Below are 21,652 nucleotides of genomic sequence, written 5' to 3'. Positions count from 1 at the left end.
CTATTTCTAAAATTGTATAAATAGTAAAATGGTCTTTAGATAATTATAGTAATGAAAAGTTGAAGTCACTGAAATATCTTATCACCAGGGCAATGTTTAAAATACAGCCCATACATTCTTTGGGCTGTCATGCAGTCATTTAATTAATCATTTAACATTTAATGAGTTAAACTTTATGAACTGACAGGGAAAGAAGTCTAAGACATTAAGTGGGGAAAAAAAAGCCAAATCGCTCAATAATGGTACCTCTTTTATATAGTTTACACATTACTTGGATCTTTTACAATAAAAATATATCACTGGTAGTTTAAAATATAAAATATAGCAATATTATAGAGGAATAGAAAAGAAAGGAACTGAGCATTCAACTCAAGAACCCAGAAAAGGGCCAAAATAAATCAGAAGAAGCACAGTTGGGCATATGTGCATTATTGTTAGTGTGAAAACTGGTTAATCTTCTTTGGATACCAGTTTCACAATATGAATGAAAGTCTATTAAATATATGTTCCCATTGACCCAGAAAAACCACTCAAACTATTTAAGGAAATAATTAGACTAGCTTAAAGAGATTGTATTGCTCATCATAGCGCTATTTGTAATAAAATCTTGGAAAGGGATGGAAAAAACAGCCAAGTAGGGAAATGTTTATAGGATTTTCATAGCCTGGTATCCTAGTTACTATTGATGCATAATAAACAACCCCAAACTTAGTTATCATTTTGTTAGACCCATAGATTTTGTGGATCAAGAACTCAGAAAGGTTGTTTCCCAGCGGTCCAGTGATTAAGACTCTGCCTTCCAATGTAGGATTTTATCCCTGGTTGGGGAATTAAGATCCCACATTCTGCATGGTGTGTGTGTATATGTGTATGGGGGAAAGAATTCAGAAAGAGTATAGCAGGAACAACTTTTTTTTTTTTTTTTTTTTTGCGGTATGCGGACCTCTCACTGTTGTGGCCTCTCCCGTTGCGGAGCACAGGCTCCGGACGCGCAGGCTCAGTGGCCATGGCTCACGGGCCCAGCCGCTCCGCGGCATGTGGGATCCTCCTGGACCGGGGGCACGAACCCACGTCCCCTGCATTGGCAGGCGGACTCTCAACCACTGTGCCACCAGGGAAGCCCAAGGAACAACTTTATAACTCTATGATTGTGTCTCTGCTGGGAAAACTCTAGGCTGGAGTTGATAGTTGGTGGAATAATCTGAAGCAGCCACAGCACAGTAGCCTGAAGTGGCTATTGAGCAGCTGAAAAGAGGCTAGTCTGAATTGAGAAGTGCTGTAACTGTAAAAACATATACCAGATTTCAAAGACTTAGTATGACAAAGAGAAACTAATACCTCAATTTTAAAATGATTGATTACATGTCAAATTTATTTATATAAATATATATATTTATATATATTTTGGATATGTTGGGTTAAATTAAATATATTTACATTATTTAAATTGATGTGGCTGCTAGAAAATTTAAAGTTACATCTGTGACCCACATTTGGCGTTCACATAATATTTTTAATTGGTTGATGGTGATATCAAGACGTTTTCACAAATTTAGTGGTAGATGCTATTGGCTGGGATCTCAGCTAAGGCTGTTTGCAGGAATGCCTACACATGGTCTTTTCATGTGGCTGCTTGTGCTTCCTCACAGCATGATGGCCAAGATTCCAAGAGAGTATTCCAAGGGAATCCGGCAGAGAACCAATACTATCTGTTGTGAACTAACCTTGAAATAACTGTTACTTCCTCTATAGTCAAACTGACCCAAATTCAAAGGGGGAGGGAACACAAACCACACTTTGTCATGGGAGGAGTGTTAGAATCACATTGCAAGAAGAGCACGTTAGAAGAGAGAGACATTGTTGTGCCCATATTGGAAAATACAGTTAACCACTGGAATATGATACAGCTAGTAAAAAAGATGGAGTAGATATGTTGAGTGAAAATAGATTACAGAATAGTATCTAAAAACTGTGTGACAGCAATTAGGAACATAAGCTTTGAAGTCAGGGTGCAAAATGTAGCTCACTTCTGTTTACTTTGTAAGACCATTTCAAGTTATGTAGCCTATCAAAGTATCTACCTTGTGTAGATAAAACAAAAGAAAACAAAACACCTTTCTTGGCTTAGCTTAAAGGAGAAACTGTTTTAAAATGCTTAACTAAATGCCAGGTTCATAGTAAGCCTAAGGTAAATGTTAGCTGGTACCATGTTAGGGATAATTATTGTCTTTTTTTTTTTTGGTGTGTGTGTGTGTGTATATATATATTTATTTATATAAATATATATATATATACATACACATATTCACACATACATATATGTATGTATAACGTGTGTGCATATGAATATATAAAATGTATCTGACTGAGTTGGTTAAAAGTCCCAGAAGAGCATGCTCTACCATTACCTACATCATGTACACAGTTCAGTGGAAGCAAGTGGTCAAGCACCATGAACATAGCCTGGGTACTGGCTTATCTTCTTGAGGTAACCTAACTTAGCATATGAAAAATAATAAAATCTTACAAAATGGTAATAGTAATTATTGAATTTTTAAAATAACTATTTTTCAAAGATTTTTCTATTTTAAAAGTGTGGCATTTATCCAAATTAAGACAAGATAGGACAATAGAATAAAACTTACCAATATTTCAGGCCTCTTCCTCTCGGTCCCATATTGAACTCGAGTTGGAAGAGGCGAGTCCGGTCTCAAAATGGAGGTAAAACCGCCGCCCGGCCGCCCCCAGCCCGACTCCGGCCGTCGCCGCCGCCGCCGGGGGGAGGAGGGCCATGATCCAAAGGAACCAGAACAGTTGAGAAAACTGTTTATTGGTGGTCTGAGCTTTGAAACTACAGATGATAGCTTAAGAGAACATTTTGAGAAATGGGGCACACTTACAGATTGTGTGGTGATGAGAGACCCCCAAACAAAACGTTCCAGGGGCTTTGGTTTTGTTACTTACTCTTGTGTTGAAGAGGTGGATGCAGCAATGTGTGCTCGACCACACAAGGTTGATGGGCGTGTAGTGGAACCAAAGAGAGCTGTTTCTAGAGAGGATTCTGTAAAGCCTGGTGCCCATCTAACAGTGAAGAAAATTTTTGTTGGTGGTATTAAAGAAGATACAGAAGAATATAATTTGAGAGACTACTTTGAAAAGTATGGCAAGATTGAAACCATAGAAGTTATGGAAGACAGGCAGAGTGGAAAAAAGAGAGGATTTGCTTTTGTAACTTTTGATGATCATGATACCGTTGATAAAATTGTTGTTCAGAAATACCACACTATTAATGGGCATAATTGTGAAGTGAAAAAGGCCCTTTCTAAACAAGAAATGCAATCTGCTGGATCACAAAGAGGTCGTGGAGGTGGATCTGGCAACTTTATGGGTCGTGGAGGAAACTTTGGAGGTGGTGGAGGTAACTTTGGTGGAAGAGGAGGCTATGGTGGTGGAGGTGGTGGCAGCAGAGGTAGTTACGGAGGAGGTGATGGTGGATATAATGGATTTGGAGGCGACGGTGGTAACTATGGCGGTGGTCCTGGTTACAGTAGTAGAGGAGGCTATGGTGGTGGTGGACCAGGATATGGAAACCAAGGTGGTGGATATGGTGGCGGTGGTGGAGGATATGATGGTTACAATGAAGGAGGAAATTTTGGAGGTAACTATGGTGGTGGTGGGAGCTATAATGATTTTGGAAATTATAGTGGACAACAGCAATCAAATTATGGACCCATGAAGGGGGGCAGTTTTGGTGGAAGAAGCTCGGGAAGTCCCTATGGTGGTGGTTATGGATCTGGTGGTGGAAGTGGTGGATATGGTAGCAGAAGGTTCTAAAAACTCAGAAGAAAAGGGCTACAGTTCTTAGCAGGAGAGAGAGCGAGGAGTTGTCAGGAAAGCTGCAGGTTACTTTGAGACAGTCGTCCCAAATGCATTAGAGGAACTGTAAAAATCTGCCACAGAAGGAACGATGATCCATAGTCAGAAAAGTTACTGCAGCTTAAACAGGAAACCCTTCTTGTTCAGGACTGTCATAGCCACAGTTTGCAAAAAGTGCAGCTATTGATTAATGCAATGTAGTGTCAATTAGATGTACATTCCTGAGGTCTTTTATCTGTTGTAGCTTTGTCTTTTTCTTTTTCTTTTCATTACATCAGGTATATTGCCCTGTAAATTGTGGTAGTGGTACCAGGAATAAAAAATTAAGGAATTTTTAACTTTTCAATATTTGTGTAGTTCAGTTTTTCTACATTTTAGTACAGAAACTTTAACAAAATGCAGTTTTGAAGGTGTTTCCTTGTGAGTTAACAAGTAAAGAAGATCATTGTTAATTACTATTTTGTATGAATTTTGCTAAAGTTAACTGTAAAGAAACACCTGCTGACTTGCAGTTTAAGGGGATCTATTCTCCCCATTTCCAAACCATGAAATGAATGGGCTCTGACATGTGGAGAGAATAGATATTTGTATGTTTGCAATGTGTGTTTTAGATAATAGAATTGGGTATTTAAATTAGCATATTTGTGAATTTAATAGCATTAAGATTTACTTCAAATGAAAAATCTCAAAATTCCTATTTGGTTTTTGTGCATTTTCTTTCAAAATGTAATCATATGATTTTAGTGTATTAGCTTTGCTGAGAGTCCTAGCTGTGTTTAGAACATCTCCATCCTACATTCACCTTGGTCACATGTGAACTGCTGCCATAGTTTTATTTGGGTGTAAAGAATGTCTCCTGCCCTCTGTTTAAATTCTGGAAAGGGATAGTGAATGTTTTCCGTTTCCTCCTACCTTAAGAAACATTCTTAAAATCTTCAAAATACAGGACCACTAAGCCTGCTCTATCTGAGCGAATTAGTGGCTACCTTTTTTTTTTCCTTTTTTAAAGCACAAGAGGCCCATAAATCTTCAGTTATTTTCCTTGGTTTAATATATATTTTTTTGATACAAGCTCTCAGAGCAAGAGAATAAAAATCATGCATTGTTGAACCCTTGCTGGCATGCTTTTTTGTTTGTACCCTCTGCATTTTACTGGATGAAACCAAGGATAGTCTAGATATAATCATCCCAAGTGACTACTGCAGTAGAAGTGTAGCACAGTTGCTTAGTACAAACAAGCTTTTCACTTCAAGACCTGAATTCAAATTTGGATAGTTAGAGTTTGTACTCACTAAAAATCCCAAAGAACACACTGTTATTTCCATGTGTATGCTTGAACCTAAATCATGTTGGTATGAGTTTACAATTTGTTTGGAAGACCCTGGTTGAGAAGAGTCTTAGATAACAAGGTCATATATATATATATATAAACCAATGTCTACTGTTTTGCGCCAGCTAGTGCTTAAAATTTCATTCGAGCCCTAAGTATGTGCCCTGCTGTTATTATTTCTTCGGTAGTTGAACGTTAAATTTGAGATTCTTATTTTTGTTTTAAGAAGTACTAAGCAAAACAAGCAATAAAAGGGGGGATGGGGCGTGCTAGTGTTTGAATATGCTCTCGTTGCTCTAATTCTGTGCCTCTGTGCATTAATATTTGGATGCATGCAATGCCAGCATGGAAATCGGTCTTCACAGACACTGCAGTTTTCCAGAAAACACTCACAAACCAATAAATGTAACAGACAACATTCCATTTGTTAATGGACATATGTGAATAAGCAGTGTAGAAAATAGGCTAATTATTAGAAAATGGTTAAGTCTTTAACAACTTCAAGTGTTGGTTATATAAATGGACACTGTCAATGTTCATAACTTAAACCTGGGTACCTGGTCAAAATAATGCTTGGGAAACATTTTATTAAAATTAAGCTAAATTGTCAAAAAAAAAAAAAACTTACCAATATTTCTCATGAGCATAGAAGCAAAATATCCTCAACAGAATATTAGCAAATCAAATCCAGAAGAATATAGAAAGAATAATACACTGTGACCAAGGGGGGTTTATCCGAAGAATTTAAGGCTGGTTCCAGATTTGAAAATCAGACAATGTAATCTACATTAAAGAAGATTAAAGGTTGAAGAAGAAAAACCATGTGATCATACCAATTGATTCAGAAAAAGCACTTGACAATATAACATCCAGTCATAACAAAAGTTTTCAGAAAACTAGGAAGAGAAGGGAACTGTCTCAAGGTAATAAAGGGCAACTACAAACCCCCTAGAGTTGGCATCATACTTAATGGTGAAAGAATTAATTCTTTCCTTCTAAGATTGAAACAAGTTAAGGATGTTTGCTCTCACCACAGTTAATCAACATAGTACTGGCAGTTTTAACCAGTCCAACAAAGCAAGAAAAGGAAATTGGAAAGGAAGGAATGTAACTGTCCCTATATGCAGATGATATGATTGAATATGTAGAAAATCCTAAGGTATCTACAAAAACAAAAGAAAAAACCAAAACAATTGCTAGAAATAATAAGTGAGTTTAACAAGGTTATAGGATACAAAGTCAACACACAAAGATCATCTCAATTTCTGTATACTAGCAATATATAATTGAAAGCTGAACTTAAAATACAATATACAACAGCTTAAAAAAATTCTTACGTATAGGGAGGAGATATCTGTACATGTATGGCTGATTCATTTTGTTGTGTAGTGCAGGCTAACCTGACATTGTAAAGCAACCATACTCCAATAAAAATTAATAAAAAATTCTTAAGTATAAATCTAAGAAAGATGTACAGGGTCTTTACACAGAACTATAAAATGCTGATGAAAGAAATGAAAGAAGACCTAAATAAATGGTCGTGGATGGGAACAGTCAACATAACCAAGATGTCAGTTCTTGAGAAAATGATCTATAGATTTAACAAAATACAAAAAAATAAAAAATCTAGCAGGCTTCTTTTGTAGATGTAGATAAGTTGATCCTAAAATTTATATGAAAGGGCAAAGTAACTAAGAATAGTTAAAACAGTTTTCAAAAAATAAAAAACCGAAGAAGAAACTTGGAGTACTTACATTATACAACTTAAGAGTTACTCTAAAGATGCAGTAATTAAGACTGTGTGGTGAAGACATAGAAACACAGATCAGTGGAACAGTAGAGAACTTAGAAATAGATCCACACAAATACAGCCAATTTCTTTTTTTTTTTTTTTTGCAGTACATGGGCCTCTCACTGTTGTGGCCTCTCCGTTGCGGAGAACAGGCTCCAGACGCGCAGGCTCAGCAGCCATGGCTCATGGGCCCAGCCGCTCCGCGGCATGTGGGATCTTCCTGAACTGGGGCGCGAACCCATGTCCCCTGCATCGGCAGGTGGACTCTCAACCACTGCGCCACCAGGGAAGCCCCAATTAATTTCTTTTTTACAGAGGTGCAAAAGCAATTCATTACAGAAAGCATAGCCCTTTCAACAATTGATATGGGAGCCGTTGGACATTTCATTAAAAAAAAAAACCTTGACCTAAACCTCACATCTTAAACAAATTAGAAAGGATTATGGATCTGAATGTAAAGCACAAAACTATAAAACTTCTGGAAGTATAGGAGAAAATCTTCATGATTTTGGGTTAGGTAAAGACTTCTTAGACATGACACCAAAAGCACAATCCATGCAAGAAAAAATTTTATAAATTGCACTTCATCCAAATTAACAACTTTTTCTCTAGGCAAGAAAAATGAAAAGACAACCTATAGGTGGGAGAATATCACATATCTGCTAAAGGGCTTATATGCAGAATACAAAATGAATTTTAAAGCTGAAGAAAACAAGGGAATTCCCTGGGGGTCCTAACCCCCTAACCCCTGGGGGTTAGGACCCTGCGCTTTCACTGCCAAACAGCACAGGTTCAATTCCTGATCGAGGAACTAAGATCCTGCAAGCTGCATGGCATGGCCAAAAAAAAAAAAAAACAAACCAAAACCAAAACAGAAACCCCCCCAAACAAACAAAAAACCCCAAACTGAACAAAACAAAATGAAACCCAAGCAACCCAATTTAAAAATGGGTAAAAGATATTCATACAAAGGAGTTTTCACCAAGGAGAATATAAAGATGGTAAGCATGTACATGAAAAGTTGTTCAATGTTATTAGCCATTAGGGAAATGGAAATTAAAATAACGAGATCACTACACAATTAGTAGAACAACCAAAATAAAAAATATGCTAATGATACCAGGTGCTGATGAGAATACAGAGAAACCGAAACTCTCTTATGGTGCTGATAGGAATGCAGGATGATATGGCCACTCTGGAAAATGATTTGTCAATTAGAAAGAGAAAAACAGATATTGTATATTAACACATATATGTGGAATCTGAAAAATTTGGTATTGACAATCTTATTTACAAAGCAGAAATAGAGACACAGACGTAGAGAACATAGGTATGGATACCAAGGGGGAAAAAAAGGGGGTGGGATGAATGGGGAGATTGGGATTGACATATATACACTATTGATAGTATGTATAAAATAGATAACTAATGAGAACCTACCGTATAGCATAGGGAACTCTAGTCAATGCTCTGTGGTGACCTAAATGAGAAGGAAATCCAAAAAAGAGGGGATGTATGTAGACGTATAGCTGATTGACTTTGCTGTACAGTATAAGCTAACACAATATTGTAAAGCAACTATACTCCAATAAAAATGTAACATAAAATTTTTTCTTATAAAGTTAAGGATGGCAACCCCAGTCCTATGTATCTGCCTTAGAAAAAAGAAATCTATACTTACATAAAAACCTGTGCAACACTATTAGTAGCAGCTTTATTTATAGTAGTAAAAAAACTGGAAACAATCCAGATGTCCTTCAACAGGTGAATTATAAACTGGTAAATCCATGCAATATAAAAGTAATATAAAAGGAAGAAACTAGGGGACTTCCCTGCTGGTGCAGTGGTTGAGACTCCCCACTCCCAATGCAGGGGGCCTGGGTTTGATCCCTGGTCAGGGAACTAGATCCCACATGCATGCTGCAACTAAGAGTTTGCATGCCACAACTAAGACCTGGCACAACCAAATAAATATTAAAAAATAAATAAAAAGGAAGGAACTGTTGATCCACACAGCAGCTTGGGAGAATCTCAAAGGCATTATACTGGATGAAAGAAGCCACTGTGGAAAGGTTATATACTGCATGATTCCATTTATATGACATTCTCAAAAAGCAAACTATAGGAATGAAGAACAGATCAGCAGTTTCTAGGGATTATTGGTGGAGAGACGAGGTGACTGTCATGGGAGTTCAGTGGAAATGTCCTGATTAGAAATATAATCTTGAAATACCATATGCTAACACATATATATGGAATTTAAGAAAAAAAAAATGTCATGAAGAACCTAGGGGTAAAACAGGAATAAAGACACAGACCTACTTGAGAATGGACTTGAGGATATGGGGAGGGGGAAGGGTAAGCTGTGACAAAGCGAAAGAGAGGCATGGACATATATACGGTACCAAACGTAAGGTAGATAGATAGTGGGAAGCAGCCGCATAGCACAGGGAGATCAGCTCGGTGCTTTGTGACCGCCTGGAGGGGTGGGATAGGGAGGGTGGGAGGGAGGGAGATGCAAGAGGGAAGGGATGGGGGAATAGATGTATATATATGTATGACTGATTCACTTTGTTATAAAGCAGAAACTAAATAAATAAATAAATTAATTAAAAAAATTAGAGGGGACATGTCACTCCTCTGCTTAAAACCTTTCAATGGCTTTCCATCTCAGAAAGAAAGCCAAAAAAAAAAAAAAAAGAAATCTTGAGATACCTCACTATAGAGCTGATATATATATATATACTTTTTGCACATGGCTTGCCATGGTTGCAGTTCCTGAATTACAATTCTTTTTTTTAATAAATAAGTTTTTTCTATTTTTTTATACAGCAGGTTCTTATTAGTCATCAATTTTATACACATCAGTGTATACATGTCAATCCCAATCGCCCAAATCATCACACCACCACCCACACCCCCCGCGGCTTTCCCCCCTTGGTGTCCATACGTTTGTTCTCTACACCTGTGTCTCAATTTCTGCCCTGCAAACCGGTTCATCTGTACCATATTTCTAGGTTCCACATATATGCGTTAATATACGATATTTGTTTTGCTCTTTCTGACTTACTTCACTCTCTATGACAGTCTCTAGATTCATCCACGTCTCAAATGACCCAATTTCGTTTCTTTTTATAGCTGAGTAATATTCCATTGTATATATTTACCACATCTTTATCCATTCATCTGTCTGTCGATGGGCATTTAGGTTGCTTCCATGACCTGGCTATTGTAAATAGTGCTGCAATGAACATTGGGGTACATGTGTCTTTTTGAATTGTAGTTTTCTCTGGGTATATGCCCAGTAATGGGACTGCTGGATCATATGGTAATTCTATTTTTAGTTTTTTAAGGAACCTCCATACTGTTCTCCATAGTGGCTGAATCAGTTTACATTCCCACCAACAGTGCAAGAGGGTTCCCTTTTCTCCACACCCTCTCCGGCATTTGTTGTTTGTAGATTTTCTGATGAAGCCCATTCTAACTGGTGTGAGGTGATACCTCATTGTAGTTTTGATTTGCATTTCTCTAATAATTAGTGACGTTGAGCATCTTTTCATGTGTTTGTGGATATCTGTGTGTCTTCTTTGGAGAAATGTGTATTTAGGTCTTCCACCCATTTTTTGATTGGGTTGTTTGTTTTTTTTTATATTGAGCTGCATGAGCTGCTTGTATATTTTGGAGATTAATCCTGTGTCCATTGCTTTGTTTGCAAATATTTTCTCCCATTCTGAGGGTTGTCTTTTTGTCTTGTTTATGATACCCTTTGCTGTACAAAAGCTTTTATATTTCATTAGGTCCCATTTGTTTATTTTTGTTTTTATTTCCATTACCCTAGGAGGTGGGTCAAAAAAGATATTGCTGTGATTTATGTCAAAGAGTGTTCTTTCTATGTTTTCCTCTAAGAGTTTTATAGTATCCGGTCTTCCATTTACGTCTTTAATCCATTTTGAGTTTATTTTTGTGTATGGTGTTAGGTAGTATTCTAATTTCATTCTTTTACATGTAGCTGTCCAGTTTTCCCAGCACCACTTACTGAAGAGACTGTCTTTTTTCTATTGACCATAGGTGCATGGGTTTATCTCTGGGCTTTCTATCCTGTACCATTGATCTATATTTCTTTTTTTATGTCAGTACCATACTGTCTTGATTACTGTAGCTTTGTGGTATAGTCCGAAGTTGGGGAGCCTGATTCCTCCAGCTCCATTTTTCTTTCTCAAGATTGCTTTGGCTATTCGGGGTCTTTTGTGTATCCATACAAATTGTAAAATTTTTTGTTCTAATTTTGTGAAAAATGTCATTGGTAATTTGATAGGGACTGCACTGAATCTGTAGATTGCTTTGGGTAGTATAGTCATTTTCACAATATTGACTATTCCAATCCAAGAACATGGTATATCTCTAAATCTGTTTGTGTCATCTTTGATTTCTTTCCTCAGTGTTTTATAGTTTTCTGTGTACAGGTCTTTTGCCTCCTTAGGTAGGTTTATTCATAGGTATTTTATTCTTTCTGTTGCAATGGAAAATGGGATTGTTTCCTTAATTTCTGTTTCTGATCTATCGTTAGTGTATAGGAACGGAAGAGATTTCTTTTTTTAAATATATATATATATATTTTTTTATTTTTGGCTGTGTCGGGTCTTAGTTGCAGTGTGCAGGCTCTTTATTGTGGCACATGGGCTCTTTGTTGCAATGTGCAGGCTTCTTTCTTGTGGTGCACAGTCTCCAGAGCACATGGGCTCAGTAATTTACAGCACACGGGCTCTCTAATTGAGGCACACTGGCTCAGTAGTTGCAACGTGCAGGCTTAGGTGCCCTGTGGCATGTGGGATCTTAGTTCCCCAACCAGGGATTGAACCCATGTCCCCTACATTGGACGGTGGATTCTTAACCACTGGACCCCCCAGGGAGGTCCCAATGCAAGAGATTTTTGGGTATTAATTTTGTACCCTGCAACTTTACCAAATTAATTGATTAGCTTTAGTAGTTTTTTGGTGTCATCTTTAGTATTTTCTTTTTTTTTTTTTTTAGTATTTTCTATGTATAGTGTCGTGTCATCTGCAAACAGTGACAGTTTTACTTCTTCTTTTCCAATTTGTATTCTTTTTATTTCTTTTTCTTCCCTGATTGCCATGGCTAGGACTTCCAAAACTACGTTGAATAATAGTGGCAAGAGTGGACATCCATGTCTTGTTCCTGATCTTCCAATGCTTGATTTGTGACCCAAAATGTGATCTATCTTGGAGATAGTTCTGTGTGCACTTGAGAAGAAGGTGTATTCTGCCACTTTCAGGTGGAATGTCCTATTAATATCAGTTAAGTCTATGTGGCCTTTTGTCTCATTTAAAGCTTGTATTTCCTTATTTATTTTCTGTCTTGATGATCTGTCCATTGGTGTAAGTGGGGTGTTAATCCCTCCCCCACGATTATTGTATTACTGTTGATTTCCCCTTTTATGGCTGCTAGCATTTGCCTTATATATTGAGGTACTCCTATGTTGGGTGCATAAGTATTTATAATTGTCATATCTTCTTTTTTGGATTGATCCCTTGATCATTATATAGTGTCCTTGTCTCCTATAACATTCTTTATTTTAAAGTCTATTTTATCTGATATGAGTATTGCTACTCCAGCTCTCTTTTGATTTCCATTTGTATGGAATATCTTTTTCCATCTCCTCACTTTCAGTCTGTATGTGTCCCTAGGTCTGAAGTGGGTCTCTTGTAGACAGCATATATATGGGTCTTGTTTTTGTATCCATTCAGCCAGTCTGTGTCTTTTGCCTGGAGCATTTAATCTATTTACGTTCAAGGTGATTATCGATATGTATGTTTCTGTTACCATTTTCTTAATTGTTTTAGGTTTGTTTTTTTGGGTCTTTTTCTTCTCTTGTGTTTCCTGCCTAGAGAAATTCCTTTAGCGTTTGTTGTAAGGCTGAGTTGGTGGTGCTGAATTCTGTCAGCTTTTGCTTGTCTGTATTTCTTTGTCAAATCTGAATGAGATCCGTGCTGGATAGAGTAATCTTGGTTTTAGGTTTTTCCCGTTCATCACTTTAAATATATCCAGCACTCCCTTCTGTCCTGCAGAGTTTCTGCTTTAAGATCAACTGTTAAACTTATGGGGATTCCCTTGTATCTTATTTGTCACTTTTTCCTTGCTGCTTTTAATGTTTTTCCTTTGAATTTATATTTGTTAGTTTGATTAATATGTGTCTTAGTGTATTTCTCCTAGGGTTTATCCTGTATGGGACTCTCTGCGATTCCTGGACTTGGGTGGCTGTTTCCTTTCCCATGATAGGGAAGTTTTTTTTTTTTTTTTTTTTTTTTTTTTTTTGCGGTAGGTGGGCCTCTCACTGTTGTGGCCTCTCCCGTTGCGGAGCACAGGCTCCGGATGCGCAGGCTCAGCGGCCATGGCTCACGGGCCCAGCCGCTCCGCGGCATGTGCGATCTTCCCGGACCGGGGCACGAACCCGTATCCCCTGCATCGACAGGCGGACTCTCAACCACTGCGCCACCAGGGAAGCCTGATAGGGAAGTTTTTGACTATAATCTCTTCAAATATTTTTTCAGGTCCTTTCTCTTTCTTTTCTTTTGTGACCCCTATAATTTGAATGTTTGTGCATTTAATGTTGTCCCAGAGGTCTCTGGGACTGTCCTCAATTCTTTTCATTCTTTTTTCTTAATTGTGCTCCTTGGCAGTTATTTCCACCATTCTATCTTCCAGCTTACTTATTCGTTCTTCTGCCTCAGTTAGTCTGGTATTGATTACTTCTAGAGTATTTTTCATTTCAGTTTTTGTGTTGTTCATTACTGTTTGTTTGTTCTTTAGTTCTTCTAGGTCTTTCTCAAACATTTCTTGTATTTTCTCCCTCCGTGCCTCCATTTTATTTCTGAGATTTTGGATCATCTTTACTATCATTACTCTGAATTCGTTTTCAGGTACGTTGCCTATTTCCTCTTCATTTATTTGGCCTTATAGGTCTTTACCTTGCGCCTTCATCTGTAACATATTTTTTTGTCATCTTAATTTTTTTTTTATGGGTATATCTGTGTTCCTGTCTTAGAGGATGTTTGGCCTGAGGCATCCAGCACTGGAGTTTGCAGGCAGTTAGGTAAACCTGGGTCTTGGTGCTGAGATGAGGACCTCTGGGAGACCTCACTCCGATTAATATTCCCTGAGGTCTGAGATTCTCTGTTAGTCCAGTGGTTTGGACTCAACACTCCCACCACAGGAGCTCAGACTTGACCCCCGGCCTGGGAGCCAAGATCCTGCAAGCCACATGGTGTTGAAAAAAAAAGGGAGGGAACAAACAAAAAGGAGCAGAAGAATAACAAAGAATAAAAAATAAAGTTAGAAATATAAAATATTTATTAGAAAAAATAAAAATATAAATGAAATAACAAGGTAAAACTGAACTACAAGAGCAAAAAAAAATGAAAGGCAGAAGAGACCTTGGCTGTGGGGGGCGAGGCTTAGGCAGGAGGCAGGACCTAGGCTTGGTGCTTCCAGAGGGTGCCTCAGCAGGCTCCTGGGGCCCGAGTGGGTGGGGAAATTCTGGCCTGTTCTGGACCCTCCTAGTGAGGGTCTCTCTTCATTTCCGCTGATCTTCTCACCATGGGTGGGCCCCTCCCTAGTGTGGGAACCCCTCCTCTCCCCCAGCCACCCCTCAAGGGCACCTGTCCTGTCTGGCCTCCATTTCCTCTTCCCCCTTCCTCACCCCACGTCCTAGTTGATCACTTGGGGGTTCCTCCTGTCCCCTTATGTGTCTAAGGTCCCGCACCAGCGCCTGGTAGGTGCCCTAGTTGTCTAGAAGCATTTTGATTGGTCATTACGATAAGTTTAATTATCATCTGTAGTTATACAAGTTTTTACAATATTATTGACTATATTCCCTATGCTGTACATTACATTCCCATGGCTTATTTGTTTTATAACTGGAAGTTTGTACCCCTCAATCCCCTTCATCTATTTTGCTCACTCCCCAATTTTCTCCCCTCTGGCAACCACCAGTTTTTTTTTTTGTTTGTTTCTGTTTTGTTTTGTTTGTTCATTTATTTTGTGTTTTAGATGCCATATATAAGTGAAATCATTTGGTAATTTTTTTTCTATCTGATTTGTTTTATTTAGCGTAATACTCTTTAGGTTCATCCATGTTGTCACAAATGTCAAGTTGTGTTTCTTTTTTATGGCTGAATAATATTCCATTGTGTATACGTGTGTGTGTGTATCACATCTTCTTTATCCATTCTTCTATTAATGGACATTTAAGTTGTTTCCATATTTTGGCTATTTTAAATACTGCTACAATGAACATAGGAATGCATATATCTTTTCAAGTAAGTGTTTTTGTTTTTCTTGGATAAATATTCCAGAAGTGGAGTTTCTTGGTTGTATGGCAATTCTACTTCTATTTTCTTCACACTTTGGCATCTTTTAGTACGCAGTCCTTACTCATGTTTACCTGATTTTCTTGAGAAAAAATATATTTATTTCCTTTAGGTAATATTCATTTATAACACTGTATGTTTCATGTATACAACATTACATTTCCACTTATGTATACATTGCAGCATGCTCACCACCAAAAATTTAGTTTCCATCTGTCATCATCAAGTTGCCCCTCCCTTACCCATTTAGCCCTCTCCTCCCATTCCTTCCCCTCTGATAACCACTACTCTGTTCTTGGCATCTATATGTTTGCTTTTGTTTGGTTTGGTTTGTTCATTTTGTTTGTTCATTTTCTATATTCCATAATATGAGTGAAATTATACAGTATTTGTCTTACTCCATCTGGCTTATTTCACCTAGCATAATACTCTCAAGGTCCATCCATGTTGCAAATCGCAAGATTTCATCTTTTTTTAAATGACTGAATAGTATTCCATTGTTTATATATACCACATCTTCATCCATTCATCTGTTGATGGAACTTAGGTTTTTTCCATATCTTGGCTATTGTAATATAATGCTGTGATGAACATAGGCGTGCATATATCTTTTTGAATTAGTGTTTTCATATTCTTTGGATAAATAACCAAATGTGGAATAGCTGGATCATATGGTAGTTCCATTCTTATTTTTTTGAGGAATCTCCATACTGTTTTGCATAGTGGTTGCACCAATTTACATTCCCGCCAAACAATGTATGAGGGTTGCCTTTTCTCCACATGCTTGCCAACACTTGTTATTTCCTGCCTTTTTGCTAATAGCCATTCTAAGAGGCATGAAGTGATATCTCATTGTAGTTTTGATTTGCATTTCCCTGATGATTAGTGATGCTGAACACCTTTTCATGTTCCAGTTGGCCATCTGTATGTCTTCTTGAAAAATGTCTATTCAGATCCTTTGCCCATTCTTAAGTTGGATTTTTTTTTTTTTTTTTTTTTTTTTGCTGTTGAGTTGTAAGAGTTCTTTATATATTTTGGATGTTAACCCCTTATCAGATATATAGTTGGAAAATATTTTTTCCTGTTCAGTAGGTTGACTTTTCACTTTGTTGATGGTTTCCTTTGCTATGCAGAAACTTTTTATTTTGATGTAGTCCCACTTGTTTATTTTTGCTTCTGTTGCCTTTGTTTTTGGGGTCAGATCCAAAAACATCATCCCCAGGACCAATGTCAGGAGCTTACCACCTATGTTTTCTTCTAGGAATTTAATAATTTCAGGTCTTAAGTTCAATTCTTTCATCTATTTTGAATTAAATTTTTGTGAGTGGTATACTCTAGTGGTCCAGTTTTATTGTTTTGCATGTGGTTGTCCAGTTTGCCAGCAGCATTTATTGAATAGACTTTCTTATCCCCATTGTATGTTATTCCTGGCTCCTTTGTCATAAATTAGTTGACCACATGTATGGATTTATTTCTGGATTCTCTATTCTGTTCCATTGATTGATGTGTCTGTTTTTATTGTATAGTATTTTCATCTATATCATTGATTACTATAGTTTTAAAATATAGTTTGAAATCAGAGAATGTGGTGCCTCCAGCTTTGGTGTTCTTCTCAAGATTTCTTTGGCTAGTTGGAGTCTTTTGTGGTTCAATATAGTTTTTAGGATTGTTTGTACTATTTTTGTGAAAAATGCCATTGGAAGTTTGATAGGGATTGCATTTAATCTGTACATTGCTTGGGGTAACATGGCTCTTTAAAAATATTAATTCTTCCAATCTATGAGCATGATGTATTTTTTCATTTATTTGTGTTGTCTTCAGTTTCATTCATCAAAGTGTTATAGTTTTCATGGTATAGTTTTTTCACCTCCTTGGTTAAATTTATTCCTTGGTATTTTTTTTATGCAATTGTAAATGGGTTCTTTTCTTTTTTTTTTTTTTTTTGAGGTATGCGGGCCTCTCACTGTTGTGGCCTCTCACTCTGCGGAGCACAGACTCTGGACGTGCAGGCTCAGTGGCCATGGCTCACGGGCCCAGCTGCTCCGTGGCATGTGGGATCTTCCCGGACCGGGGCACAAACCTGTGTCCCCTGCATCGGCAGGCCGACTCTCAACCACTGCGCCACCAGGGAAGCCCGGGTTGTTTTCTTAATTTCTCTGATAGTTTATTATTAGCGTACAGAAGTGCAACAGATTTTTTGTATATTGATTTTGTATCCTGCAACTTTACTGAATTTTAAAATTAATTCTAACATGTTTTTTGGTGGAGTATTTAGGGTTTTCTACATATAATATTATGTCATCTGTAAGTAGTTACAGTTTTCTTCCTTCCTTTCACATTTAGATGCCTGTTATTTACTTTTCTTGCCTAATTTCTCTGGCTAGGACTTTCAATATGTTAAATAAAGGTGGTGAGAGTGAGCACCCTTGTCTTGTTCTTGATCTTAGAGGAAAAGCTTTCAGTTCTTCACCATTGAGTATGACGTTAACTGTGGAATTTCATATATGGTCTTTATTATGCTGAACTCTGTTCCCTCTATACCCACTTTGTAGAGTTTTTATCATAAAAGGATGTTGAATTTTGTCAAATGCTTTTTCTGCATCTATTGAGATGATCCTATAATTTTTATGTTTTATTTGTTAATATGATTAATGATGTTGATTTCACTCCATAGATGTTTAATCAAGACATATTTGTGAATTTTCCAGTTTTATTTTTGTAACTGATTTTTTTGTTTGTTTTTGTTTCATACCATTGTGATTGGAAAAGATGCTTGACATTTCTGTCTTTTACAATTTATTAGGACTTGTTTTGTGGTCTAACATGTGATCTGCCCTGGAGAGTGTTTCATGTGCGTTTGAGAAAAATGTGTATTTCGCTGCTGTTGGATTGCATGTTCTATATATGTCTGTTAAGTTCATTTGGTTTCATGTGCCATTAAAGGCTGATGCTTCCTTATTGATTTTCTGTCTGGATGACCTATCCATTGATGATGGTTGGATATTAAAGCCTCCTACTGTTATTGTACTGCTGTTTCTTTCTCCTTTTAGATCAGTTAATATTTGCTACATATTTTAGGTGCTCCTATGTTGGGTACATAAGTGTTTACAGATGTTATATTGTCTTGTGAATTGATCCCTTTACCACTGTGTAATGCCCTTCTTTGTCTCTTATTACAGTCAAGTCTGTTTTGTGTTATATAATATAGCTACCCCAGCTTTCTTTTGGTTTCCATTTGCATGGAATATCTTTTTCTATGCTTTGATCTTCAGTGTGATGTGAGTCTCTTGTTGGCAGTATATCATAGGTCTTTTAAAAAAATCCATTTAGTCACTCTCTATCTTTTCATTGGCAAATTTAGTCCATTTACGTTTAAAGTAATTAATGATAAGTATGTACTTACTGCCATTTTGTTAATTATTTTCTGGCTGTTTTGTAATTTTTTTTCTTCTTCTCTTGCTCTCTTCTTCTGTGATTTGATTATTTTCTTTAGTGGTATGTTTAGATTCCTTTCATTTATCTTTTGTGTACTACTATAGGTTTTTGTTTTGTGGTTACCATGAGGCTTATATATAACAACTTTTATTTATAACAGTCTATTCTACGTTGATAACAATTTATGTTTGAATGCATTCTAAAGCTCTGCATTTTTACTGTCCCCAGCCCCATTTTGTTTTTGATGTCATATTTAAATTTTTTAATCTTGCATATTTCTTAACTAATTGTTGTAGTTATAGTTATTTTTGCTACTTTTGTGTTTTAACCTTTATACTAGCTTTCTAAGTGATTAATGGACAGCATTTGATTATTTTACATTTTACTATGTATTTACCTTTATCATTGAGATTTATACTTTCATATGTTTTCCTGTACTAATTAGCACCCTTTCTTTTTAGCTTAAAGAAGTCCCTTTAACATTTCTTGTAAGGCCAGTTTAGTAGTTATGCACTCCTTTAGCTTTTGCTTGTCTGGAAAACTCTATCTCTCCTCAATTCTGAAAGACAACATTGCAAATTAGGGTATCCTCAGTTGGCAGTTTCTTTTCCAGACTTTAAATATGTTATGCCATTCCCTTCTGCCTTCAAAGTCTCTGCTGAAAAATCTGCTCATAGTATTATGGGGGGTCCTTTGTATGTACCAAGTCATTTTGTTCTTGCTGTTAAGATTCTCTCCTTGTCTTTAACTTTTTTTTTTTTTTTTTTTTTTTTTTTGCGGTACATGGACCTCTCACTGTTGTGGCCTCTCCCGTTGTGGAGCACAGGCTCCAGACACGCAGGCTCAGCGGCCATGGCTCATGGGCCCAGCCGCTCCGTGACATGTGGGATCTTCCCAGACCGGTGCACGAACCCATGTCCCCTGCATCAGCAGGCTGACTCTCAACCACTGCACCACCAGGGAAGCCCCTGTCTTTAACTTTTGACATTTAAATTTTAATGTGTCTTTGTGTGTGTCTCTTTTGGTGCATCTTATTTGGAACTCTCTGGACTTCCTGAATATGGATATCTGTTCCTTCCTTAGGTTAGGAATGTGTTCAGCCATTGTATCTTCACATAAGTTTTCTGCCCTTTTCTTTCTCTCTTCTCCTTCTAGGACTCCTACAGTATGAATGTTGGTTCACTTGATGTTGTCTCATAAGTCCCTTAAGCTATCTTCCCTTTTATTCATTCTTTTTTTTTTTTTTCCTGCTCTGATTGGGTGAGTTGCATTGTCCTGTCTTCAAGTTCACGGATCCTTTCTTCTGCTTCATTTAGTCTGCTGTTGAACCCCTCTAGTGTATTTTTTAGTTCAATTACTGTATTCTTTAGCTCTGTAACTTCTATTTGATACTTTCTTATGTTTTTTTTTTACCTCTCTGTTGAAATTCTCACTGTGTTTATCCGTTCTTCTTTCAAGTTCAGTGAACATCTTTATATCCTTATGACCATTATTTTGAGCTCTTAATTAGGTAAATCCCTTGTCTCCATTTCATTAAGGACTTTTTCTGAAGTTTTATCTTTTTTTTTCATTTGGAACATATTCCTCTCTTTCTTCATTTTCCTTGAGTGTCTGTGTTACTTTCTATGTGTTAGATAAAACAGCTGTCTCTCCCAGTCTTGAAGGCCTTGTGTAGTAGGTGCATTTTATTGTTCAACCCTGCCTTAGCTATTGGTTTTTTCTCCAACTTTTGTGATTCTCTAAGCAGACTTTACTTTTAGTGACTCTCAGTAGTAGAAGATGTGACATTACCTGTCAGTGTTCCAAAGGGGAGGATCTCAGTTAGCTCCTACATGCAAGCTGATTAGAAGTTAGACTCTCAGACAGCAACTTTTAAAGTATACAACTATATACAGTGTTTTGGGACTGTCTGCCCATTATAGCCAGGCAATTTAGAGTTGTCCCCTTTGCAACAGTCTCAAAAGTTGGAGTGCTAGATGAATGTACAAGTTCCTTTCTGGGAGATACAGCAACCTATAGCAGGGAAGAGGTAGAGCACAAACATGGCATCCTTTGGCCTCCATCCTTGGATGTTTGCCAAACAGAAACCTGCATCTCAGGCTGAAGCTCAAGCATATCAGCCTCTTTCACAGAAAGACTGGGGTGTGTTTTTTAGTCTGCTTTCTGTGCAGTGCTTTGGGGATGGTAGCTGGCCAATAATTGTCTCTCCATTTGTTACAGTCACCTGGGACCCATGAACAAAGCCCTGCTGGCCACCAGAGCAAGGTGATCAAGGAATGTCCCCTGGGTAGCACGCACATAAATTGGGGTATCAGACACATGTATAAGCTCCTCTCCAGAAGACACTGGCACTGTGAATTATGGCAGAGGGAGAGCATAAAAATAGTGCCTGACCTCTGAGGTCTCTGGAGAGGATTAAAGTTTGCCCTTACATGTGTGTTTAGATAGAAGTTTGCCACTCAGGCCACAGCTATGAAGATAAGCTAATATGCCTCTTTCACAGAAAGACTGGGTACCTTGGTCTGTTGCCTCTTGTGCTCTGGGGGTGGTAGCTACTTAAGAACTCTTTCTCCTTTGGTTGGAGACCCGTGGGACCCTGAAGTGCAAGCCCCATTTGTCACCAGAACCAGACAACCTAGATTTGTCCCATGGGCCTCCGCTGGAAGAATTGGTGTTCCAGAGGAGGGTATACATTCCTTTTCAGGAGTTACCGGTGAGCTGGAGCATGGCAGAGGGAGAGCACGAAGATGGCACCTGCCAGCTTCCATCCCTGAGAGCACCCCAGTAGACTCCTATATGTGTATTAAGTTAGATGCCTGCTCCTTAGGCTGA

General features: G+C 37.6%; 1 protein-coding gene across 2 annotated transcripts; it reads left to right on the top strand.

Annotated features, from left to right (window-relative positions):
* The first annotated feature begins 2,659 nt into the window (after window positions 1-2,659).
* On the top strand, window positions 2,660-4,222 carry LOC309813939 (heterogeneous nuclear ribonucleoprotein A3-like). 2 transcript variants are annotated; one of them, XM_082639137.1, is made up of 2 exons: window positions 2,660-2,721; window positions 2,788-4,222. In XM_082639137.1, exons 1-2 carry the CDS (start codon window positions 2,716-2,718, stop codon window positions 3,832-3,834), a joined length of 1,053 nt encoding a protein of 350 aa, XP_082495263.1. In that variant the 5' UTR covers window positions 2,660-2,715; the 3' UTR covers window positions 3,835-4,222. The 2 variants fall into 2 exon arrangements, with proteins under 2 accessions (XP_082495263.1, XP_082495262.1); XM_082639136.1 differs by having other exon boundaries at window positions 2,663-4,222.
* Window positions 4,223-21,652: the final 17,430 nt, after the last annotated feature.

Source organism: Mesoplodon mirus (genome assembly GCF_964341445.2).
Source record: "Mesoplodon mirus genome assembly, chromosome: 2".
NCBI lineage: Eukaryota > Metazoa > Chordata > Mammalia > Artiodactyla > Ziphiidae > Mesoplodon > Mesoplodon mirus.
The sequence above is the reverse complement of the archived record's forward strand: the minus strand, read 5'-3'. Positions and strand labels throughout refer to the sequence as shown.

Bases quoted from the DNA above. Each gene is read 5' to 3' on its own strand.
- LOC309813939 (XM_082639136.1), top strand. From the start codon at position 2,716: ATGGAGGTAAAACCGCCGCCCGGCCGCCCCCAGCCCGACTCCGGCCGT.